Below are 26,937 nucleotides of genomic sequence, written 5' to 3' on the forward strand. Positions count from 1 at the left end.
GGGCACAATCAGAGCTGGCGTCATTGTTCCCAGCTTTGGACAAATCGAACATAAAGAGGAAGTCCAAGCTGCAGCTGGTCTCGGACTTCCTTTTCATGTTTGATTTGTGCGAAGGCGGGTATGCACTGATTGGTTGGCGGCGTCACGTGTCACAACAACAGCACGGACGCCCCGGGATACCACGGGAATGGCCCCGGCACGGGAGGTGAATATAAGCTTTATTATTTTATCAGGGCCAAGAGTGGGGTATGACCAGAAGTTGTCAAAGTAGTTGACAACTTCTTTAAGAGCATTTTTGGAAAAACTTCCTTACACCAGTTAGGTGTCTGCAGAGGGAAACAGCACCATCTCTGAACTGTCTTACAAGGACCTGATTCCATATTTATGACTGACAAAAATGACAAAAAAGTGCTGTCTATAGATGAGTGTCTCTAGTTTGGCTTTCCCTAGTGAAGTCTGAAGGTACCATCATGGGCTGTACATTGGCTCCCAGGGTGGCGATCTATAGGTGGAAGTATTAAATAATTACAGTATTCTTGCTGAGCTATGATATTGACTATTTTATATACTTTTCCCCAGGTGCACAGTATGTAAAATTCCATACCTTCTGAGTCTTTAAGGCTATGTGCAGATCTAAGTTTGAGGCTCATTTCCGAGCCTCTGATACATATTGTGTGCAACAGACTTGGCATTGCTGCTTGGCTTCCATTACAACACAAGAGTGAAAAGAGTCTTATTTTAACATGCATGAGTCTATTTTTCTTACTTTTTTATTTTTTTTTTATTTGTGGGCAATACAAAATGTGTAAAAAGAATTCAGTCTAAACTGAAAAAATGAAATACAGGACATATCTCACACAGTTAACTAACGTCATTCATGTAGCTGAAGTCAGATACTTAGAAGCTGGAGAGTAATGAATTATTAGTATTAATAATAAATCTTTTGTAGTCCCAAAATTCGAGAGCGTCATTTCCTTCCCTCACTTTCACCAGCAAATAGCTCAGCAATGCTGTTTCTTAAAGAAAAACAGATTTGTTTCCTCTGTGTGTTTTCCGGGTTGTGCTGAATGTGAAGTTTCCTGTGTTTGTCACAGAGACACACACTTCCAGTTCTAACCATGGGCTGACACACACTGACAACTCTTCGATATGCTACCAGAATATATTTCCTGCAAACAAGTCTAAAAGGGGAAAAATAAAAGAAAACTTTTTTTTGACGGCACTCTCAAAAAGTAGATACGAGATGGCAAGAATGCTGACAACCAAGAGCCTGGACTATATCGACTTGGCCTCTTTGAGAGTAAGTTAATGATTATTGCTATTTTTAGAGGAAATGTCTCTCTGCGTGGTCTACAGCTGGCAATTAAAGGGCATTTAATTCAGGTACGGAACAGATGCTGCTACATTTGGCACCAAGGAAGGGACACTGCATGGATTATCCAGGCTTGGAAGGGTTAAAGAGGAGCTGATGCCTGAGAACTTTTAGCGTGACTGGTTAGCTTGTGAAATTTTTCATCTATGGTAGATATTAAAGCTTAGATTGCCGACTCTTACAATTTATGTTTTTGGTCTGTTCTGTATTCATGTGACAGGCAGATTTTGGATAGAAGTTGTAGTGTTGATTCACACAGCATGCTTGTTGGACAGCATGTTATTGCTGCTGTGATACTCTGTACTCTAAACTTCATGGCTGAAAGGGTTTTATGCCTTTTTAAAGGGAACCTGTCACCTGAATTTGGAGGGAACAATTTTCAGTCATATGGGCGGTGTTTTCGGGTGTTTGATTCACCCTTTCCTTACCCGCTGGCTGCATGCTGGCTGCAATATTGGATTGAAGTTCATTCTCTGTCCTCCATAGTACACGCCTGCGTAAGGCAAGATTGCCTTGTGCAGGCATGTACTACGGAGGACAGAGAATGAACTTCAATCCAATATTGCAGCCAGCATGCAGCCAGCGGGTAAGGAAAGGGTGAATCAAACACCCGAAAACCCCGCCCATATGACCCAAAACTGGTCCCGCCAAATTCAGGTGACAGGTTCCCTTTAAGAATGGCATGGAAAGTTCCTTAAAGGGAAACTCCACTGTGTAAATAGCAGTTCCTAAAAAATTAGCCCCTGAGCAACAATGTACATGGCTATGGAGAATTGCAATACCATGTATATCATCAGGCCCAATATGCTTTACATCAGCCTATATAGTGGAGTTCATAGGTTGTAGACTGTTCGTAGGTCTGCACAGAATTAGGAATTTCCTGCTCCTGAAGGGTTAATCATGTATTAGGGATATTCTCGTAATAACATAATACCAACAAATTGGAAGTAATGCACATTCTAATTTGTCTAGTATCACCATAGGCGTTAGATAGTTAGTCTGGGCTGTCACACTTCCCGCAGGGTTATTTTCGTTTGTACTTGGTATGTTCCCTATAGTCAATACTTCACTATGGAGTATGTTCCCATGCTGATATGATTGGGAGCTCTAATTTCTTCCTACAGTGGAGACAGTAACTCAACCAGCAGTCTCTATTCATTTGTGTAGATAAAAGATATATGCAGAGACAGCAGAAAGTTCAAATCAAAGTTAAACCCCTTTATATACACTGGACACTGATAATTTTCTAACTTGCAAGGAATAAAATGAGTTGGCCTGCTACCAAGACACTTACAAGGTTAGTCCAAGAATGTTTACTGAAAACATAGATAACTACGAAATGCTGAAATCAAAAATGCGAATGGAGACACAATCGACAGAAAAAAGTTTTTAAACCCGATTTTATCCGATTTAATTTAGACTTTTATGCACTCTTCAACAAATGAAATTGCAAGACCAAGAAGGAAAAGTGGTGGCATTATAGAAATCACAGAATTGATAGAAATGTTCATGATGTGCAAATGTTGAAAAAATTGTTAAAATAATTTGTAAAACATCTCGATTTACTCAGCATCAATTATGAGAACCATGAGCAGAAATAACCTCATTGATAGATAGGAGCCAATGGTGTGTGAGTGCGGGTATTAATGGTTATCCGAGGAATGTTCTGCCACTTTAAATGCACTTGGGCAAATCATCAAGATCCGCTACAGTTCTCTTTGTAGTTGCCGATCTATGACATCCTAGATCAGTGTTCCCCAACTCCTTGAGCATCTAGGACAGTGTTCCCTAACTCCGGTGCTCAAGGGCCACCAACACATCATGTTTTCAGGATTTCCTTAGTATTGCACAGGTGATGGAATTCTTGCCTGTCCTGGTGATTCATGTACTAAGGAAATTCTGAAAACATGACCTGTTGGTCGCTTTTGAGATCCGGAGTTAGGGAACACTGTTCTAGATGCTCAAGGGAAGACAAGTTTACAATAATAGTAAGACAATAAAGCTGCATTTACACTTAAAGGCATATTCCCATCTCCCAGATCATATCCCAATATGTAGTAGATGTAATAATAATAAGAATTCCCTATGTCGTTTACCCCATTGTGCAGGGCATTACAGTTGCTTATGTATCCATTATTCCAACCACTAATTGCTAACTGTCACTATATGAGAGGTATCCACTTAAGCTATTCCAATGCCTGCACTGTTGTGAATTCTGCTCTTGGGTTCCCTCTGGTGGTTGTTGGTAGTAATGCAGTTGTCCCTGGGTTGCAATCCTGGGCAGGTGTCCCTGCTGATTGCAACTCTGACTGGGATATTTAGGTGTGCAGGATTCATTAGCCCTTGCCAGTTGTCCATTGTTCTTGGAGGTTTTGCATCTCTGTCTGGTTCCTCCTGCCCTGCTGCCAAATCAGCTAAGATAAGTGTCTGGTTTTGTTTCTGCAGCACACATGCTGTGTGCTTTACAATTCAGTACTATTCAATGTTTTTTCTTGTCCAGCTTAGACTGTGTTTGGATATTTCAGTCAAGTTGGATTCTCAGGAGATGCAGATATACATTCCATGTCTTTAGTTAGATGGTGGAATTTTTGTATTATCTGCTGTGGATATTTTTAGGGTTTTAATACTGACCGCTTAGTATTCTGTCCTATCCTTTCCTATTTAGCTAGCGGGGCCTCTTTTGCTAAATCCTGATTTCTGCCTGCGTGTGTCTTTCCTCTAATACTCACAGTCAATATTTGTGGGGGGCTGCCTATCCTTTGGGGTTCTGCTCTGAGGCAAGATAGAATTCCCATTTCCATCAATAGGGGTATTTAGTCCTCCGGCTGTGTCGAGGTGTCTAGGATGTGTTAGGTACACCCCACGGCTACTTCTAGTTGCGGTGACAGTTTAGGGTTTGCGGTCAGTACAGGTTCCACCTACTCCTGAGAAAGTCTCATGCGGCTCCAAGGTCACCGGATCATAACACTGCACATAGGGTAAGCGACATAGCAAATCAAAAGAACTATACTACATTGTAATTGGAAGTGTTGGCTAATATTAATAATATATTTATTATTAAATCTACATCATTTTGGGATATGATGTTGAAGATGGGAATATCCATTTAAAGATATTAGATGGCGAATGAGTGTTCTTAAAAATATTCATTTCACGATTGGGTGAAATGATCTTTTCATGCAGTGCAAAAACATCATGGTTCTCAGTCGTGCATCGTCCTGTATAAACAGGAGTCACTGTTGTGAATTTGGATTCTGGGCTCCCCCGGTGGCTACTGGTGGAATTGAACTGGTGTCTTCATCTTCTCTGTTCACCTGTTCCCATCAAGATGTGGGAGTCGCTATATAACCTTGCTGCTCTGTTAGTTGCTTGCCGGTCAACAATGTTATCAGAAGCCTCTCTGTGCTTGTTCCTGCTCCTAGACAACTACTAGATAAGTTGGACTCTTGTCCATGTTTGTTTTTGCATTTTGTTCCAGTTCACAGCTGTAGTTTCGTTACTGTGTCTGGAAAGCTCTTGTGAACGGGAATTGCCACTCTGGTGTTATGAGTTAATGCCAGAGTTTTAAAGTAATTTCTGGATGGTGTTTTTTGATAGGGTTTTCAGCTGACCATGAAAGTGTCCTTTCTGTCTTCTGCTATGTAGTAAGTGGACCTCAAATTTGCTAAACCTATTTTCATACTACGTTTGTTATTTCATCTCAACTCACCGCCAATACATGTGGGGGGCCTCTGTCTCCTTTCGGGGTATTTCTCTAGAGGTGAGCTAGGACTAATATTTTCCTCTGCTAGCTTTATTTAGTCCTCCGGCTGGGCTGGGCATCTAGAATCAACGTAGGCATGCTACCCGGCCACTGCTAGTTGTGCGTTAGGTTTAGTTCATGGCCAGCTCAGTTCCCATCTTCCAAGAGCTAGTTCCTATATATGCTTATGCTATGTTCTCTTGCCATTGAGATCAAGACAGTTTGACCGGCCCGCAAAGTGTTAATTGTTTGGGCTGAAGCAGGAGAAAAAGAAGTGTTGAAGGGAAATTTTTTTTTTTTTTCCCCTCAGAGTTTGGCTGCCTAGCCCTTAATTGCTGTCTAGCTGCTTCTTACCTCCTCTTAACCCTTGAATGGCTCTGTGTCCACCTGTTTGTAATGGATCTTCAGAGTGTAACTGCAGGTTTGAATAATCTCGCCACGAAGGTACAAAATTTGCAAGATTTTGTTTGTCATGCACCTGTATCTGAGCCGAGAATTCCTTTGCCGGAATTTTTCTCGGGGAATAGATCCGGGTTTCAGAATTTTCGAAATAATTGCAAATTATTTTTGTCTCTGAAATCTCGCTTTGCCGAAGACCCTGCACAGCAGGTCAGGATTGTGATTTCCTTGCTCCGGGGCGACCCTCAAGACTGGGCTTTTTCATTGACACCAGGGGATCCTGCGTTGCTCAATGTGGATGCGTTTTTTCTGGCCTTGGGGTTGCTTTATGACGAACCTCATTTGGAGCTTCAGGCAGAAAAAACTTTGATGTCCCTATCTCAGGGGCAAGATGAAGCGGAAATTTACTGCCAAAGATTCCGTAAATGGTCTGTGCTTACTCAGTGGAATGAGTGCGCCCTGGCGGCGACTTTCAGAGAGGGTCTCTCTGATGCCATTAAGGATGTTATGGTGGGGTTCCCTGTGCCTGCGGGTCTGAATGAGTCCATGACAATGGCTATTCAGATCGATAGGCGTTTGCGGGAGCGCAAACCAGTGCACCATCTGGCGGTGTCCACTGAGAAGTCGCCAGAGAGTATGCAGTGTGATAGAATTCTGTCCCGAAGCGAGCGGCAGAATTTTAGACGGAAAAATGGGTTGTGTTTCTATTGTGGTGATTCTACTCATGTTATATCAGCATGCTCTAAGCGCACTAAAAAGCTTGGTAAATCTGTTTCCATTTGCACCTTACCGTCTAAATTTATTCTATCTGTGACCCTGATTTGCTCTTTGTCATCTATTACCACGGACGCCTATGTCGACTCTGGCGCCGCTTTGAGTCTTATGGATTGGTCCTTTGCCAAACGCTGTGGGTATGATTTAGAGCCTTTGGAGACTTCTATTCCTCTGAAGGGGATCGACTCCACCCCATTGGCTAATAATAAACCACAATACTGGACACAAGTAACTATGCGTATTAATCCGGATCACCAGGAGATTATTCGCTTTCTGGTGCTGTATAATCTACATGATGATTTGGTGCTAGGATTGCCTTGGCTGCAATCTCACAACCCAGTCCTCGACTGGAGAGCTATGTCTGTGTTGAGCTGGGGATGTAAGGGGGCTCATGGGGATGTACCTGTGGTTTCCATTTCATCATCCATTCCCTCTGAAATTCCTGAGTTCCTGTCTGACTATCGTGACGTCTTTGAAGAATCCAAGCTTGGTTCGTTACCTCCGCACCGAGAGTGCGATTGTGCCATAGATTTAATCCCGGGTAGTAAATACCCAAAGGGTCGTTTATTTAATCTGTCTGTGCCTGAACATGCTGCTATGCGAGAATATATAAAGGAGTCCTTGGAAAAGGGACATATTCGTCCATCGTCATCGCCCTTAGGAGCCGGTTTTTTCTTTGTGTCAAAAAAAAGACGGCTCTTTGAGACCATGTATTGATTATCGGCTTTTGAATAAAATCACTGTTAAATATCAATACCCATTGCCGTTGCTGACTGATTTGTTTGCTCGCATAAAGGGGGCCAAGTGGTTCTCTAAGATTGACCTTCGTGGGGCGTATAATTTGGTGCGAATCAGGCAGGGGGATGAGTGGAAAACCGCATTTAATACACCCGAGGGCCACTTTGAGTATTTAGTGATGCCTTTTGGTCTTTCTAATGCTCCGTCAGTTTTCCAGTCCTTTATGCATGATATTTTTCGCGATTATTTGGATAAATTTATGATTGTGTATCTGGATGATATTCTGATTTTTTTGGATGACTGGGACTCTCATGTCCAGCAAGTCAGGAGGGTTTTTCAGGTTTTGCGGTCTAATTCTTTGTGTGTGAAGGGTTCTAAGTGTGTTTTTGGGGTACAGAGGATTTCCTTTTTGGGATATATTTTTTCCCCCTCTTCCATTGAAATGGATCCTGTCAAGGTTCAAGCTATTTGTGATTGGACGCAGCCCTCTTCTCTTAAGAGTCTTCAGAAATTTTTGGGCTTTGCTAACTTTTATCGTCGATTTATTGCTGGTTTTTCGGATATTGCTAAGCCATTGACCGATTTGACTAAGAAGGGTGCTGATGTTGCTGATTGGTCCCCTGATGCTGTGGAGGCCTTTCGGGAGCTTAAGCGCCGTTTTTCCTCTGCCCCTGTGTTGCGTCAGCCTGATGTTGCTCTACCTTTTCAGGTTGAGGTCGACGCTTCTGAGATCGGAGCTGGGGCAGTGTTGTCGCAGAAAAGTTCTGACTGCTCCGTGATGAGGCCTTGTGCCTTCTTTTCCCGTAAATTTTCGCCCGCTGAGCGGAATTATGATGTTGGGAATCGGGAGCTTTTGGCCATGAAGTGGGCTTTTGAGGAGTGGCGCCATTGGCTCGAGGGGGCCAGACATCAGGTGGTGGTATTGACTGACCACAAAAATTTGATTTATCTTGAGACCGCCAGGCGCCTGAATCCTAGACAGGCGCGCTGGTCATTATTTTTCTCTCGGTTTAATTTTGTGGTGTCATACCTACCGGGTTCTAAGAATGTTAAGGCGGATGCCCTTTCTAGGAGTTTTGAGCCTGACTCGCCTGGTAACTCTGAGCCCACAGGTATCCTTAAGGATGGAGTGGTATTGTCAGCCGTTTCTCCAGACCTGCGGCGGGCCTTGCAGGAGTTTCAGGCGGAGAGACCTGATCGTTGCCCACCTGATAAACTGTTTGTTCCTGATGATTGGACCAGTAGAGTCATCTCTGAGGTTCATTCTTCTGCGTTGGCAGGTCATCCTGGCATTTTTGGTACCAGGGATTTGGCGGCAAGGTCCTTCTGGTGGCCTTCCCTGTCACGAGATGTGCGAGGCTTTGTGCAGTCTTGTGACGTTTGTGCTCGGGCCAAGCCTTGTTGTTCTCGGGCTAGTGGATTATTGTTGCCCTTGCCTATTCCTAAGAGGCCTTGGACGCACATCTCGATGGATTTTATTTCAGATCTGCCTGTTTCTCAGAAGATGTCTGTCATCTGGGTGGTGTGTGACCGTTTTTCTAAGATGGTCCATTTGGTTCCTCTGCCCAAGTTACCTTCTTCTTCCGAGTTGGTTCCTCTGTTTTTTCAAAATGTTGTTCGTTTGCATGGTATTCCTGAGAATATCGTTTCTGACAGAGGGACCCAATTCGTGTCTAGATTTTGGCGGGCATTCTGTGCTAGGATGGGCATAGATTTATCTTTTTCGTCCGCTTTCCATCCTCAGACGAATGGCCAGACCGAGCGGATTAATCAGACCCTGGAGACATATCTGAGGTGTTTTGTGTCTGCTGACCAGGATGATTGGGTTGCTTTTTTGCCATTGGCGGAGTTCGCTCTCAATAATCGGGCCAGCTCTGCCACTTTGGTGTCCCCGTTTTTCTGTAATTCGGGGTTTCATCCTCGATTTTCCTCTGGTCAGGTGGAATCTTCGGATTGTCCTGGAGTGGATGCTCTGGTGGAGAGATTGCATCAGATCTGGGGGCAGGTGGTGGACAATTTGAGGTTGTCCCAGGAGAAGACTCAGCTTTTTGCCAACCGCCACCGTCGTGTTGGTCCTCGGCTTTCTGTTGGGGATTTGGTGTGGTTGTCTTCTCGTTTTGTCCCTATGAGGGTCTCTTCTCCTAAGTTTAAGCCTCGGTTTATCGGCCCGTATAAGATATTGGAGATTCTTAACCCTGTTTCCTTCCGTTTGGACCTCCCTGCATCCTTTTCTATTCATAACGTTTTTCATCGGTCATTATTGCGCAGGTATGAGGTACCGGTTGTGCCTTCCGTTGAGCCTCCTGCTCCGGTGTTGGTTGAGGGTGAGTTGGAGTACGTTGTGGAGAAAATCTTGGACTCTCGTGTTTCCAGACGGAGACTCCAGTATCTGGTCAAGTGGAAGGGATACGGCCAGGAGGATAATTCTTGGGTGAATGCATCTGATGTTCATGCCTCCGATCTGGTTCGTGCCTTTCATAGGGCCCATCCTGATCGCCCTGGTGGTTCTGGTGAGGGTTCGGTGCCCCCTCCTTGAGGGGGGGGTACTGTTGTGAATTTGGATTCTGGGCTCCCCCGGTGGCTACTGGTGGAATTGAACTGGTGTCTTCATCTTCTCTGTTCACCTGTTCCCATCAAGATGTGGGAGTCGCTATATAACCTTGCTGCTCTGTTAGTTGCTTGCCGGTCAACAATGTTATCAGAAGCCTCTCTGTGCTTGTTCCTGCTCCTAGACAACTACTAGATAAGTTGGACTCTTGTCCATGTTTGTTTTTGCATTTTGTTCCAGTTCACAGCTGTAGTTTCGTTACTGTGTCTGGAAAGCTCTTGTGAACGGGAATTGCCACTCTGGTGTTATGAGTTAATGCCAGAGTTTTAAAGTAATTTCTGGATGGTGTTTTTTGATAGGGTTTTCAGCTGACCATGAAAGTGTCCTTTCTGTCTTCTGCTATGTAGTAAGTGGACCTCAAATTTGCTAAACCTATTTTCATACTACGTTTGTTATTTCATCTCAACTCACCGCCAATACATGTGGGGGGCCTCTGTCTCCTTTCGGGGTATTTCTCTAGAGGTGAGCTAGGACTAATATTTTCCTCTGCTAGCTTTATTTAGTCCTCCGGCTGGGCTGGGCATCTAGAATCAACGTAGGCATGCTACCCGGCCACTGCTAGTTGTGCGTTAGGTTTAGTTCATGGCCAGCTCAGTTCCCATCTTCCAAGAGCTAGTTCCTATATATGCTTATGCTATGTTCTCTTGCCATTGAGATCATGACAAGTCACGCTATCGAAAACTATGGAGGCCTATATGCACTGAGTCATGTATAACAGATCACTAAGTGCTCATAGTTTGCTTTGGTCTGCTTGTGTTAGCAGGTTAATAAATTTCCATTGTTCAAAAAAGGTTTACCAATCGATGGTCAAATGTTAGGCCTCTTGAGACTCCACCCAGTCTCCACCCCAGCTCCACATCCACCCCCCACTTCTGGAAAAACTCTACTTTTACACCTCATCCTCACAAAACACATTAACAGTTCCCATCGATCACCATATCACATACTTAGCCAGCAGCTTTTGTTTTGGCCAAAAGAATTTTTAAGCCACCACCTCAACAAGGTAGACTCTTTTGGCCAAGCCCTACTCTACTCTATCCTATTAACCATTTTTTAAAATACCAAATACTCTTTTTCAGTATATTTTTATATATTTTCTTTAAGGGAATGTGTCACATACATTTTTTAAAATTACCAATAATACCACATACAAGGGACAAATACCATCACATTAAGACCAGACCACATATTACCACCACATAGTGACCGAAAAATACCACCGCATCATAAACATGCCACATATTACCACCACATAGTGATCGAATAATACCACATATAAGGGAAAAATACTATCGCTCTATGACCAGACCACATATTAACATCACATAGTAACCGAATAATACCACATACAAGGAACAAATACCCCCATACCAGGTCCAGACAACATATTACCACCACATAGTGACTAAATACTACAATACTGATCATTAATTAAAAAAAAACATACTAAGTGCCATTATACACAGGGACTTTGTATATAGTGTAAGAGTACAGGCAATACAGGAATCACTAGTGACATTCTACACAGGTTCTCTGTATATATTATACAGTGTATAGTGTCAGTGTCCTGGTAATACAACGATCACCAGTGACATTCTGCACAGGAACTCTGTATTTAGTGAACAGGTAATACAGTGATCACCAGTTACATTATACACAGGAGCTCTGTACATGCTATACAGTGTATAGTATAAGTGTACATGTAACAAAATTGACTCACAGTTGATGTCTCTAGTTGAAGTCCTTCATCCTCGCTTTTCTTCTTCATCCAGATCAGATCGCCGTCATTCTTCCAGCCAGGACTCGTCTCTGCAGAAAATACCATGCAGTTATCTAGAGCGCCACTTCCAGAGCACATTCCCCCTTTTTTCCCCAACTTGCACACTACACAGCTAAATACATACGTGTACCCACCATTAATATATAATTAGTTATTATGCAACTCACCATTCCAAATATAAACTTTAATCCATCACTGAGCCCCCACTAACTGTAAATAGCCACTTTTTCCCACCCAATGAATATATAAATTAGCATCTGTACTTTTTTCCCCAACTCATTACCAGTCATACTTCTACATCCTCAACGCCTCCACTCTGTACCTCCTACTCCCCTGATCCATTATATTTATATGCCCCCCTCCACCCCAATTAATTATTTTGGGTCTTCTCTCTCCAACCCCCACCCTGTTTTCATTATCAACTGCTCTACCCCACATTCAATACATCAATTACTCTCCCCCACCCCCAATTAATCATCATTTTTTGTCCCCCACCCTTCTTTCATCACCATTTACTGTCACCCACCCCCAGTTTCACCTCATACTCATTTACTTCCCCACCCTAAAAATTCATAATTTTTTGCTCTCCCCACTCCTACTTTCAATTCATCATTTTCTCTCCTCAACCACCCACCTTCAATTCATCAATTGATGTCCCCCATCCCTCACCCTCAATTCAGCATTGGCTGTCCCCTACCCTCAATTAATTATTTGCTGTCCCCGTCATCCACCCTCAATCCATCATTTGCTGTCCCCATCCCTCACCCTCCATTCATTTTATGGCTCGAGTCCCCCATCCTCAATTCATCATTTGCTGTCCCCCACCCTTAATTTACTGTCCTCATCCACCACCCTCAATTTATTATTTGCTGTCCCCCCACTCTCAAGTCATTATTTACTGTCCCCTGTCTCCCACCCTCAATTAATCATTTGCTTTCCCCCATCTCCCACCCTCATTTAATTTGCTGTCCCCCACTCTCAGTTCATTATTTACTGTCCCCCACCCTCAATTCATAATTTGCTGCCCCCCATACCCACCCTCCAATTCATCATTATTTGCGCTTCCCCACCTCAATATATAATTCACTGTTTCCCGTGCCCCATCCTTAATTCTTCATAATTTGCTCCCCCAAGCTCATTTAATTAAAAAAAAAAAAAGGTTTTCATACTTCCCCTTCATTTGATCCCATGCAGGCACAGCTTCCCTTCTGGTGTCTGGTGGTGATGGCGAGTGGCTTGCGTACATGGTGGCACGATGACATCATCATGTACATGCTGTTAGCAGATGTCCAGAAATGGTGGAGAGAGTTGAAGTTTTGCAGCCATTTAGCTTTGACAGCTGTAGAGCTCTGCGTCAAGCGCACTGCACCAAGATGTGCGCTGCCTAAGACAGCGCGCCAGTGCACAGCACTTTATTATGCCCTGGGGCCCAGTGAGCAGAAGCACAAGAGGGAAGGCCCCCACCTTTGTACTTCTGCTCACCGAACCCCATACAGCAGTAAGGGCAGTAATGCCATGATGGCAGCCCTGCCAGTGATGCCATTCTGTGTGGCCAGCGATGCAATACTGTGCAGCCTCCAACCATATTGCCATGGAGTAGAATTTATTTATAAATCCTTGTAAAAAAAACTCAGTATGCCCATACCATTAGAGTCTTGATTGGTGGTTGTAAGAGTCCGGTAAGTAGAATTTGTACCTATAAGACATTTATGGTATGTACGGTGTGATTCACTATGACAATGTGTCCCTTGGGCCAAAAAAGGCGAGGCACCACTGGTGTAATACGACCTTTAGTCTTAAACCAATTGGTGAAACATTTTTGGTAGAGGGACGTGTCTGAGAATTCTTGTAACCCTACCAGAAACGCCATGCAGTCTTTTAGCCAAATTCTTGTAGCTTAAACTCTTAGGAAGTCATGAAAGTACTATTGTATTCCAGAGAAGTTCAGAAAATGGACAGGTTGTATACCATGTATTTTAATCCACATTGTGCACATATTAAAGAGTGAATTTGCATTATAAGGGAGCCAGCCACTTGGAAGTTTTGCAATAAGGAAATAACATCAATCCAATTGCCAAGTCTCTAGCTTCCAAAGATCAATTATATGGAAATAAACATAGATGAAAGTATGCAAAAGGATAAAATAAAAGAAAACAAGATATATAGTGTCATTGAAGAATCCTCATCCAAACACTGAAGCAAAGCATCTTGGGATTTCTGTGGTCAGGACCCAGACAGATTGCAAACCTTAGGGAGACATTAAATATGACATTAAGGATGACACAAGCTTCAGCTGATGTTTGGATATATTAGTTAAAAAGAAAAAAAAAAGAAAGAAAAAAAAGTAGCTCAGTCCTGAGCTGAACTCAACTGAAGTGTTGTAGTGGGATGTGAATTCCAGCTGATCATATATGTAGGGCTCTGAAAACAAATTACCTCCTTAACACTGGACGGAAATGACAGCGTGACAACATTCACTATCAAGGTTGGATCACACAATGCCTTTTTCAGATTCCACCAAGAATGTGCCTGAAAAAGTGCCACTAAACTGCCACAGTAGAATTGAAAGGGTATTCCCATCTCTAAGATCCTATCCCAATGTGTAGAAGATGTAATAATAATATTAGCAAATACCTCCAATTAGAAATGTAGTGTAGTTCTTCTGATTTGCCATGTGGCTTACCCCATGTGCAGGGCATTGCAGGACCTTAGGTTTCCATGGTTACTTCCACTATTAGCTGACTGTCATTATATGCGTGATTGCAAACATGGATTCCTAAGCTACTGCAATGCCCTGCACATGGGGTTAGCAACATAGCAAAACAGGCGAGCTATACTACATTTCTAATTAGAGGTATTTGTAATATTATTATTACGCCTACTACATATTGGGATATGATCTTGTAGATGGAAATACCCCTTTAACATAATACACAAGAATGTAAAACCAAGATTGCTGTGCACATGATCATTCTTTTAACAGCTTTAGGATTCAGAACCATGAAGCGGTTAACAGAAGTAGCATGCTCACACTCCTCTGGTACTTCCTCTAGAAAGCCGCCTGCTACCTAGTCAAATAACAGGAAAAAAGATGTCAACAGTGGATATGCTGTAAAAACCGAGGAAAAAATTGCCCCCAAAGCCGCTTCAGGAAAAAAGAATTCTGGCTTTTTCCTGAAGCAGCTTTGCCTAACTTAACCTCAGTAAAATAACCTGTGAGCCCCGCTGCCAGGAGGAAAATAACTTTATTCCATGTGGCAGCGTTCGGCTTCCAGTCATAGGTGTATCACCGGCGCTGTTTCAGTCATCGCTCTGTCTATAGACAACGGTGGTTGTAGCCGCACCCCGGCACTGACAGCTCAGCATTAGAGCCGGTTATCAGTCAGTGCTGGGGTGCGGTTACAGCATCTCTAAATACAGACCAGTGACTGAAGCCGTGTTGGTGCTACTCCTATGACTGGAAGCCGAACGCTGCTGTGGGGAAAAAAAGTTATTTTCCTACTGGCAGTGGGGCTCTCAGTGTCAATGCCGCAAGTTTATAGAATGGTATTAAGCTGCAAGTTATCCCCATATCTGCAAGGTAATACCATTATTTTACATGACAAGTTCCCTTTAAGACACATAAGTCATTGAGTTAGATTTACTAATACTAGCATTTTATTTACACCAGTCTTAAACCAATCCATGAAGGAGTAAAAAAAATGCAGCAAATATACTTAGATGAAAATCTCATAATAAGTTTGATGAATAATTGGCCAAAATCTGTGTTTATTATGGTCAGGCGTAGATTTTCTCTTCTTTTTATGACAATTTGTGACCTAATTAATAATAAATGTTTGAGACACATGGACGCCAGGCCCACTCCACCAGACCCTAACTTACACTGTCCTGGGTACTTTGGCTGTAATCACACCTACAGATCCTTGATTGATATCGTGGCCAGCATATGACTGTGGTAGCTTTGGCTGACAATCCATGATCGGTGGGCGAGACTACAGTGCAGGCACTGATCGCAGTCATAACTTATTATAAGTATGATGACCCTAAAATGTCTGGCACGTGCACCATGCAGTGAGGATATAACTTAATTTTCTCCCTGCTCCTCAAACTTTTGTTTTATACAAGCATGTTTATAAGGGTAATTACATGTTACTTTACACCATGAGTTTAGTTAATGAGGATCTGTCAATTGCTAAAAAAAAATGTAATTAAAAGATGATAAAATCCTTATGCTCCCCCAATTCCGTCATTCTTTTCCCTTTTGACCTGCATCACATTTCTTTTGGGGCATTCAGATTAAATCCTCTGAGACTGCTAGATAAGGCTGCTTTCACACTAGCGTCGGCCCGACATGCCGACGCGTGTTGTGAAAATAATGCCCGACGTGGGCAGCGGAAGCAGTCTTATGATGCTTCCTCTGCCCCATTGTAAGGTCCGGGGAGGAGGGGGCGGAGTTTCGGCCGCTCATGCGCGGTTGAAAATGGCGGACACGACGCGCAAAAAACGTTCCATGTAACTTTTTTTGTGCCAACGGTCCGCCAAAACAAGACGCAACCGTCGCATGACGGTTGCGACGTGTGGCCATACGTCGCAATGCATCGCTAATGTTAGTCTATGGGGAAAAAACACATCCTGCAGACAACTGTGCAGGATGCGTTTTTTCTCCTAAACGACGCATTGCGACATACAGCCAAAAACGCTAGTGTGAAAGTAGCCTCAGCCGCTGAGCTGCAATGGACAGTGTCAGAAGGGTAGGGGTGAAACCTCATGCCCGCCAGCAAGCAGAGATTTCACATACTGTACTCTAAAAGCAACAAATGTGGATCACTCTGTGATAGAGTGACGCACTGCAAAATGGAAAAGATTGGCAGAATCGGGGAAGAATTGGGGTCACAGCGGTAACTCGCATGCCTCCCCAGCGCACTACTCACCAAGCAGTTTCCCCTTGTGGCAGGCCGTTCCGCTGAGTTTGTTTTCCTGCACTGCTACTGAGGCATGTTGCTTCCATTTCATTTGACCTTAGCAGGGATGGCCGGCCTCTGCAAGAATTTAACCCTACTGTGTTGTGCAGAGATTACGCGAGCAGGCTCCATGTAAGGCAACTCTTCCCACCACTTTTTGCGCAAACGTTTAGTTCCTACCCCATTTGGTCATGTGCATGCTTAGGGCTGTATTCTGCTTCTCGCTACGGACCAGGCTGCTAGTTTTCCATCATGTTTGACCTATCGACTCTTGATCCCAGCTATTCCTACTGATCCTGTGCTGCCTGCCCTCAGACCATCTGACCACGTTTTGTCTTTGCCCTTCTGCACCACGTACCCATGCCTCCTGAGCCGCCAGTCAGCTGCTGCAGTTCCGGAGACTGCCCTGGAGTGTTATCTGGTGACTACCTGCCACCAAGCCTATGCTCACCACCAGAAGCTCTAATGAATACCAGGTACTCGCTTAGTCACACCCTTCCAGGGTAAGCCCGGCCTGTGGCATCAAGGTAGTCAGCTCAATTTTTTTAGGAAGTGACGTCCTTTTTAAAATTCTAGAAATCTCATGATAGCTTGCCTTTAACCAGCCAATTTTAGCAGGGACATCTTATCATCCATGTTTATGGGGTCTTTTGACAGATAAAGTTAGGGGAGAGAAGCAATAGGGACTGCGAAGTTAAACTTTATATGCAAACACATATTCACTAATCTGCTCATTCATGTAGGGGGGATTTGGGAAAAGTATCTGGAGGCCGACCATATATGAGCAGCTTACAAAATAATGAAACTTGAATAATGACAGTGTTGGCCCATGTTTCCAAATTTGTGGACCGTGAAAAACCACTTTACTTTTGAGGTGGAATTTATACATGGAAGTCACAGGCATCCATGTGTACATAGGATTTATGTAAAGTTGCTTGAGTGCCCCATGATTTTCCGTGTATTGCTTTTTTAGTTCAATGTCAATGCTATCATACATTTGGAAAAAGCAGCGTAAATTCCATGTTTGGTGACTTCATGGTGGTCTTTTGTTTGCAGAAATTTCCACAAGCCCGTTTGTTAGTTTGTCAATAAAGAATCCTCAAGGTTATTTTTTCATTTACATGAGTAGTCTCGTAGGCAATGTTTGGCAGCACATGGGTTAATGCCATTGAATATGGTTTACACAACATATTCCAGGTATCTCCTCATCCATCCATACAAACAGCAGCTCCGGACCTCCGCGACTTACATAATGGGATGTTAGAACTAGAACAGCCAGCTGTGCAGTCTAAAACAAATAAGACTGGCTCTGCTTTACTTTCAGAGGGATCATCTGGCCCAGAGTTTGCCATGTGGATCTGGTTTCTCAAATGATCAGTCAAATCACTTCAAATGTGCTTTGTTTTCAAGGGAATTACAGCGGTCTGCCAAACAACCAATGTGACTAATTTGTGTATGCGAGAAACGCCTGAATCTGACTTTACTACAAGTGTCAACCAATCCACGTATGAGTGCAGTGAATACAGGCTACAGTTATTACATATATATACTGTATATATATATATATATATATATATATATACATATATATACATATATATATATACACACACTGATGAGCAAAAGGGTACCAATGTTTTGGACTTTTGACTTTCACGCTTCATATCTCACCATCCACAACTGCATAAAGTTGACTTGCAACTATTTAGCATGTGATTAGATATGCAGATTCTTGTCATGTCACTGCATTGTTACAGTTTTGCTCCTGGTGGTAGAACAATCTTTTTCTCCCTGAATACTACAAAATACAATGACAATGAAGTAGAGGTGCTGGATTGGCCTCCACAACCTCCAGACCTCAACCCAATCAAACACTTATGGGTAGAATTGAAGAAAAAACTGAATACATACTCAAGTGAGTGGACCATGTATGCACCAACTTTGGGAACGTGTATAAGAGACCTGAGATCATATTTCGGTAGACACATATTTGAATCTGATCAAGAGCATGCCCAGAAGGATTCAGGCAGTGGTGAAAGCCAAAGGTGGCTTTATAAAATAATAAAAAATTTAAATTTAGATCTTTAAGAGCAACAATGCTGTGCAGTTATGCAGATTACAAGAATCTGCATAACTAATCATAAGATGACTGTCTATAAAATGATGGTAGTCTTAAGTTCCAAGCAGAAGTGGATAATGAGATATGGAGCCAGAAAGTCAGAAGTATAAAACATTGTTACCCTTTTGCGCTTCACTATATAAATATATATTAATGTATTTGTAGATATTATACTTGCTGGTGAGGTCACTTCATCTAAGTAATTCAAACACAGATATTAATTTCAGAGGTAAAAAAGACCAAGGTGCTTATATGTTAATAGTGTCCTAAATTAATTGTGCAAGATTTCTTTGATCCTCAGAAAAATACGAATATGTGAGAAGCCTCATAGATTATCATGGGTCTATGATCTATCTGTAAAAAGCACAGATAGAACACGCATGTAAAAAACAGAAATCTAAATGGAGCCTGATGGAGCTGCTTTTTCCTGAAAGAGCACCACACCTAGGTTATGTGTGGTATTACAGCTCAGTCCAAATCACTTTGATAAAGTTAAACTGCAGTACTGGACACAATCCAAGGACGAGTGTGGCTAGTTCTGGAAAAAAGCAGGCAAGTTTTTTTTAGCCCTGTACAGCCAATAGAAGAACAACAATTTATAAAGGTCTTAATTGAGTAGAGAAACTATATAAATTATCAAAATGGTGTATACCTCATAATGTGTTTTCAGTTCACAACTTTTTAGACATGCTTCTCTGCTTTATAGGGGTATTGCAGCCTAAACACATTATCACCTGAGTAGTTGATAACTGTTAAGCCATGTGCACACGTTCAGTATTTTTCGCGTTTTTTTTCTGTTTTTTCGCTATAAAAAAACGCAAAAAAAACGCTTACATATGCCTCCCATTATTTTCAGTGTATTCCACATTTCTTGTGCAAATGTTGCATTTTTTTCTGCGAAAAAATCGCATGGCGGAAAAAAAAGCAACATGTTCATTAAATTTGCGCACATACCCTTAAGCTTGGGTCACACCAACGTGTAATGTCTTATCTGAAAGATTCGGCCGATTATGCTAATCGTACTCTGCTCAGCGTTTGATCAGGGTGCAATCTGAATCTCTCGGATGAGGAGAAGATGGAGAGAAAAAATTTTTCCATCTCCTCCATTCTATCAGTCCATAAATATTTGACCACATTCAGATGTGATCCGAGCGAAGTCCGATGTTTTCCTCCGACTCATTGACTTATGGCCGAGAGCAATCTGAATATCGGATACAAGTCGAGCATGCTGTGATTTTTTTTTCACTTGGACAGACTTTGTCTGTGGAAAAAAAATGGACATGTGCATGGCCCAATGGAATAACATTGGACTGAGTGCGATCCAAATTTTTTTCGGATTGTGCTCAAACCAAAAATCCGGTCGTGTGCATGAGCCCTTAGATAGTCCAACCACTGGGATGCCTACCAATCACTAGAATGGGGCATATATGTCTTCCCTGGTTCTCCCCTGGTTGCAAGAGTTGAATGACACAGGATGTCATGCATGCACTATGTCATTCAAGTCTTCACAGTTTAAGGGCGCAGACAGATGGCCGTATAACTCGTGCCGGATCACATTGCAATCCTTGGACTGGCTGTCTGCTCTCCTAAGCTTGGCAGCTGCAGAGAAATACATGCTGAATCCTTGGACTGGCTGGCTGCTCTCCTGAGCTTCACAACTGCAGAGAAATACGTGCTGTCACACTCAGGTTAGGAGAGCAGCCAGCCAGTCCGAGGATTGCAATGTGATCCGGCACGAGTTATACGGCCGTCTGTCTGTGCCCTAAGAACGTGCCCCATTGTGTCCACTGGATTCATTTTCTAATACCGCATTATGTAATAATTCCTCTTGGTTTCTAAGATCGGCTGCCTGTTGCTAATTATCGGGAACTCCCTCTGTAGCCTTCAGAGCGTGAAATTCAAGGCTTATTACTAAACAAAGCTCTTAACAACTTGTGCTGTAACTTTACTAAACCTGTGTGATCAGCACATGACGGGATCTGAATAGGAGTCCTGTAATAGCACAGATCCCCCCTGGCCTTGACAGCTGATTGCTTCCATGGGGCAGCCCTTTTAAGTTTGCAGTGTACATATAATGCTTCCTTTCTATTACTGTTCCAGGGTGTATTATTATAATGCAGTATTTAATAAAGTCACATTTTATCGCCTAATAGCTGGTTTCTGCCTCACTGTTCTCTCCATTGAAATTAATGTAAAACAGTAAAACGACGTTTAAGCTTTGGCAGATTTGTTGCAAATTTTTGTTGCCGATTCCACACTAAAAAGCTGCAATAAATTCCAGTACAATGTATTGTAATGCGTTCGAGTCATAATGCTGATAGGAAAATTATCTTGCAGATTTATGTGATAGGCTGGAATCACACCAACATACGGTATCTAATGTAATATGCTAATGACCATCAGCTCCTGCTCTGCTGCGAGCGTGATCCCAATGTCAGTGCTATGTGCTGCGATTCTCTAGCAGGACAGGATCGGTGCACAGATGCGGAGGAGACAGAGAAAGTAATTTCTCCATCTCCTTCATTACCTGTCTTGGTGTATATCGGACTGTACTGGGATGACCTCCGAGTGCAGTCCGACGCACTTGTACGGGTGCAAGTGAGCCAAGTCTCGCTGCCAATCATGCTGAATCGGCATGAGAAAATAATCGCAGATCTGAGCTGCCCCATGCAGTAACACTGGGCTGATGTTTTATCGCATAGCACTGGGCCATGTTACACGGTAGTGTGGCTTCAGGCCTTACGCTGGGACTCAAATGTGATTTTGCCCACAACACCTGCTCACGACCAAGGTTTGAGAGGTGCCGCAGATACATCGCAGATCAATACTAGTAAATAGGGTCACATTGCAATGCCACAAACAAGTCCCAAGAAATACTGATGCAGTTGGGCTTTTTGTGACTTGCTTGAGGCGGCGGCCTCTGGGTCGCAATGTTACTCCGCTCACTTGTATTGCGCTCTGATGTAGCAGCAACACCTAACTTGTGCCACAGCCAAATTTACCGTGTAGCCCTAGACTTAGCAAGTCCTAAAAATCTACACCAGATAAAATGTATCTGAGGATTTTGCTTTCTGAATTGCAATAAATGAAATCTGCTCTTAAAGTAAAATAAAGAACCTCATCCACAACTACCACAAAAGATGTCAAGCTGTCATTGATGTTAGAGAGAGAAATACATGGTATTAAGAAATGAGGTATGTGAACTTTTTATCAGGGTCATTTGGATGTATTAGGTTATGATTTAAAAGGAGAAACCACAGTAGTTTGACAATACATGGCTTCACCCAACCACTAACAATGAGTGGAGAAAATGTTTTGGTGTTATCATTCATATTCTCTGAAAAAAGGCCAAGAAAGCAAAAATTCTGCCGGGGTATGTAAACTTTTGAGCACAAGTGTATTTTAGAGATACATTTGCATATCATGTGACCACCCACTCACACTTCCAACACTGGGTGAATCCTAGTAGCATTGATTGGGCACGCTATGAGGTTTCAGAAGTGACTGAAGACTTTTAGCCAAAGTCCAATCGCTTTAAAGGGAATCTATAACCAGAAAAAAACGCTACTAACCTGCAGATATGGGGTTAATCTGCCAGTTAATAACATTACTAACCTGCTCGGCGCCTGCAATTAGCCGAAAGCTGTGGGGAGAAAAATTACTTTTTTTCCCCCGTTCTGGTTCCAGTCACGGTGCACCAGCGTTGGCTGAGTCACCACTATGAGTATAGAGAGCGGCGACTGTAACCGCCACCCCTGACCCTGACTGACAGTCGGCCCCCAATGTGGAGCCAGTGTCAGTGAGGGCCAGAGGCGCGGTTACAGCGGTCGCTCTGTATACTCAGAGCGTGACTGAACTGGCGCCGCACCTGTGACTAAGGGTACTGTCACACAGTACCATTTTGATCGCTACGACGGTACGATTCGTGACGTTCTAGCGATATCGTTACGATATCGCAGTGTCTGACACGCAGCAGCGATCAGGGATCCTGCTGAGAATCGTACGTCGTAGCAGATCGTGTGGAACTTTCTTTCGTCGCTTGATCACCCGCTGACATCGCTGGATCGTTGTGTGTGACAGCGATCCAGCGATGTCTTCGCTTGTAACCAGGGTAAACATCGGGTAACTAAGCGCAGGGCCGCGCTTAGTAACCCGATGTTTACCGTGGTTACCAGCGTAAACGTAAAAAAACAAACAGTACATACTTACATTCCGGTGTCTGTCCTCCAGCGTCTCAGCTTCTCTCCACTGTGTGAGCGTCTGCCGGCCGGAAAGCGAGCACAGCGGTGACGTCTGACGTCACCGCTGTGCTTGCCGGCTATGGCGCTTACACAGTGGAGACTAGAGAAGCAGAACGCCGGGGACAGACACCGGAATGTAAGTATGTACTGTTTGTTTTTTTTACGTTTACGCTGGTAACCAGGGTAAACATCGGGTTACTAAGCGCGGCCCTGCGCTTAGTTACCCGATGTTTACCCTGGTTACCGGGGACTTCGGCATCGCTCCAGCGCCGTGATTGCAACGTGTGACCGCAGTCTACGACGCTGGAGCGATAATCATACGATCGCTGCGACGTCACGGATCGTGCCGTCGTAGCGATCAAAATGGTACTGTGTGACAGTACCCTAAAACCGGAATGCTGCTGGGGAGGGAATAAAATTTATTTTCTCCCCTAGAGTTTGGCTAAGTGCAGACACCAGGCAGCTTAGTAATGCTATTACCCTGTAGATTAACCCCATATTAACCCCGCAAACAAAGCAGATTCAATGTTTGCCTACTCATGGAGACATGGCCTTAGAAGGTTGATTTTTATTAGTAGCTCCCACGGTGCATGTGAGCCAACTATCTCCTCCATTAGCTAAAAGGCAGTTCTGAGGTCCCATATGGGTGACTATAGAATAAAAATGTGCATGGTAAACATAAAAAGCGGGCAATGAATGGCAGCGCTGCACAGCTTTATTTTCTCATTCCAACATGCAGCATTTATGAATGATAAAGCTACTCCAATGAATAAAATACTGAACATGAACACTTGTAAATGTCATCATCAGGGCAATGACGCTCTTTAAAACATTAATATGAAAAGGCAAAACATATTTATGCTCTAAATTCATCTTGCCCTAAATTATATAATAATATTGGATAATCGCAAAAAAATAGCTCTGTAAAGCTTCTGAAACCAAATACTGTTTGAGTCGCTGACACAGAAAACTGAAATAAAGTAAACTTTGCAGTCAAATGCACTTCTTAGCTACTTTGGAGCAAATTGATTAATACAGAATTCATGAATTCCTCTCAGTGGAAGCTGGTTAATGAATGCGTAAGCTGCTAAACCGCCTTTCCTAAGCTTCATTTCTTCATTTATTCCTCTCTACAGGATCCTGCAGGAATTTTTGAGCTGGTGGAAGTGGTTGGAAATGGGACATATGGACAAGTCTACAAGGTTTGACTGATTTAGTTTTTATAATTCCCAGTTTGGCTAATTACACTGATAAACTTAGAACACTATTTAATCTGTTGGTTTCATACCAAAACTCTTTTTGAAAATAATTCCAGTTATTTGTAACGAGCAGTGGTTTTTTACCTATGTTTGCGAAGAGTCGGTAAAGTGCTGCAGAATATGTTGGTGCTATAGAAACAAAAAATTATTATTATTAATATTATTATAAGAATCACAGGGCTGTACAACTCTGATGAGGATCGCAAAGCAATGCTCGGACTGGACATTGGCTCTCTTGACCTAAGGAGTGAGGAGAGCCAATGGCCAGTCCAAGCATTGCCTTGCAATCCTCTTCCAAGTTATACGGCTGACTGACTCTTCCTTTAATAATTATTATTATTATAGCACTATTTATTCCTTAATGTGCATTTAGACAAGATGGCAATTGACAAATGAGCTTTTCTATGAATGCTAGTTCTCGATGATCGGCCCGTGTTCACTTGTCCATAGTTATATCAGTTTTTTAGTCCATTTTGGGAGCAAAGAAAAAAAAAACATCCCAGTACAGTTTCCATTCATTTGAATAGTAACTAAATTGTCATAAAATGTCTTTGTTTGCCTCTTTCTTTCTGCTATCCATTTTTTTTGACTGGAACAAAAAATGTAATCTGCGCAAGTTTTTTGTCTGGCTAAAAAACGCAGATAGCACATTGATCCATTTAACATTTCAGTCTACGGGACATGGATTATAATGCATGGTAATTGGGTATGTCATCCTTTAACAGGTCCATTTTGTTATTACTGAGCATGCACAGAACATTAGAGATGTTCAGAAACACCTCTGGTTAAAACAGAAAAAAAGGATCCGTTGCAGATTAAGTAAAGCTGATGCAAAATGGAAACCAAAATGATCATTTTTTATTTTTTTAAACATTTGATCTAAGACAAATGTGATCAAAAATGGACTTGGTGAGCATCTTTTTTGCTTCATTGGTAATGTATCAGTGTTTTTTAATACTGGGTCTGTTACAAACTGATGACAAATGGTCGTGAACAAATCCCTGACATGTAAGCAGTAACCACTGGCCCATGTAGGCAATGTCGGACTGGGGTGCCAAGGGCCCATCAGTAACCAACTCCAGGGCCCCATTTTCAATTACATGTAAATGTGACATTATTCTTGGTTACAATTACAGGTGCTTCTCACAAAAATAGAATCATCAAAAAGCTAATTTATTTTGGTTCTTCAATACAAAAAGTGAACCTCATATATTATATAGAATCGTTACAAATACTTGGTCAGGGCTCCTTTTGCATCAATTACTGCATCAAAGCGGCGTGGCATGGAGGCGATCAGCCTGTGGCACTGCTGAGGTGCTATGGAAGCCCAGGTTGCTTTGATAGTAGCCTTCAGCTCGGCTGCATTGTTGGGTCTGGTGTCTCTCATCTTCCTCTTGACAATACCCCATAGATTCTCTATGGGGTTAAGGTCAGGCGAGTTTGCTGGCCAATCAAGCACAGTGATACTGTTGTTTTTAAACCAGGTATTGGTACTTTTGGCAGTGTGAACAGGTGCCAAGTCCTGCTGGAGAATTAAATTTCCATCTCCAAAAAGCTTGTCGGCAGAGAGAAGCTCTAAAACTTCCTAATAGATGGCTGCGCTGACTTTGGTCTTGATAAAACACAGTGGACCTATACCAGCAGATTACATGGTTCCCCAAACCATCACGGATTGTGGAAACTTCAAACTAGACCTCAAGCAGCTTGGATTGTGGCCTCTCCACTTTCCCACCAGATTTGGGGACTTTGATTTCCAAAGGAAATGCAAAATTGACTTTCATATGAAAACACCTTGGAGCACTGAGCAACAGTCCAGTTCTTTTTCTCCTTGGCCCAGGTAAGATGCTTCTGGCGTTGTCTATTGGCCATGAGTGGCTTGACACAAGGAATGTGACACTTGTAGTCCATGTCCTGGATACATCTGTGTGTGGTGGCTCTTGAAGCAATGACTCCAGCAGCAGTCCACTCCTTGTGAATCTCCCCAAAATTTTTGAATGACCTTTTCTTAACAATCCTTTCAAGGCTGCGGTTATCCCGGTTGCTTGTGCAACTTTTTCTACCACACTTTTTCCTTCTACTCAACTTTCCATTAATATTCTTGGATACAGCACTCTGTGAACAGCCAGCTTCTTTAGCAATAACATTTTGAGGCTTACCCTCCTTGAGGAGTATGTCAACGACTGCCTTCTGGAGATCTGTAAAATCAGCAGTCTTCCCCATGATTGTGGAGTCTACTGAAACAGACTAAGGGACCTTTTTAAATGCTTAGGAAACCTTTGCAGGTGTTTTATGTTAATTATTACAATTTACTGAGATAATGACTTTTGTGTTTTCATTGGCTGTAAGCCATAATCATTAGTGATGATCGAATGTACTCGTTACTCGAGATTTCTTGAGCATGCTCGGGGGTCCTCCGAGTATTTGTTTAGTGCTCAGAAATTTAGTTTTTAATGCCGCAGCTGAATGATTTACATCTGTTAGCCAGCATAAGTACATGTGGCGGTTGCCTGGTTGCTAGGGAATCCCCACATGTACTTATGCTGGCTAACAGATGTAAATCATTCAGCTGCGGCATTAAAAACTAAATCTCCGAGCACTAAAAAATACACGGAGGACCCCTGAGCATGCTCGAGAAATCTCGAGTAACAAGTATATTCGCTCATCTCTAATAATCATCAACATTAACAGAAATAAAAACTTGAAATAGATCACTCTGTTTGTCATGCCTCTATATAATATATGAAATTCACTTTTTGTATTGAAGAACTGTCTGTACATAGTGATTCAAGTATATTGTGCCAAGTACTGCTCATATAAGAGAGGAGGGGCCCACTCTTGCACAGGGGCCCACCAGAGAACACTCCTATTCTACTGTGGGCCAGTCTAAGCCTGCATGTAGGAGAACTGCAGAAATCTAACAGAACTTGCGTATGGAGCGCCCCCA

At 42.8% G+C, this 26,937-nt stretch overlaps 1 protein-coding gene across 1 annotated transcript in view; it reads left to right on the forward strand.

Moving 5' to 3' along the window:
• The first annotated feature begins 1,050 nt into the window (after positions 1-1,050).
• The window catches only part of NRK (Nik related kinase), a 348,898-nt gene continuing 323,011 nt past the window's right edge, over positions 1,051-26,937 (forward strand). Inside the window, exons 1-2 of the mRNA XM_077285205.1 lie at positions 1,051-1,300; positions 23,871-23,936. Of these exons, the coding sequence (XP_077141320.1) occupies positions 1,244-1,300; positions 23,871-23,936 (123 nt within the window). The 5' untranslated portion in view covers positions 1,051-1,243. The remainder of the gene's footprint in view (positions 1,301-23,870; positions 23,937-26,937) is intronic.

Source organism: Ranitomeya variabilis, chromosome 2, assembly GCF_051348905.1.
Source record: "Ranitomeya variabilis isolate aRanVar5 chromosome 2, aRanVar5.hap1, whole genome shotgun sequence".
Classification (NCBI taxonomy): domain Eukaryota; kingdom Metazoa; phylum Chordata; class Amphibia; order Anura; family Dendrobatidae; genus Ranitomeya; species Ranitomeya variabilis.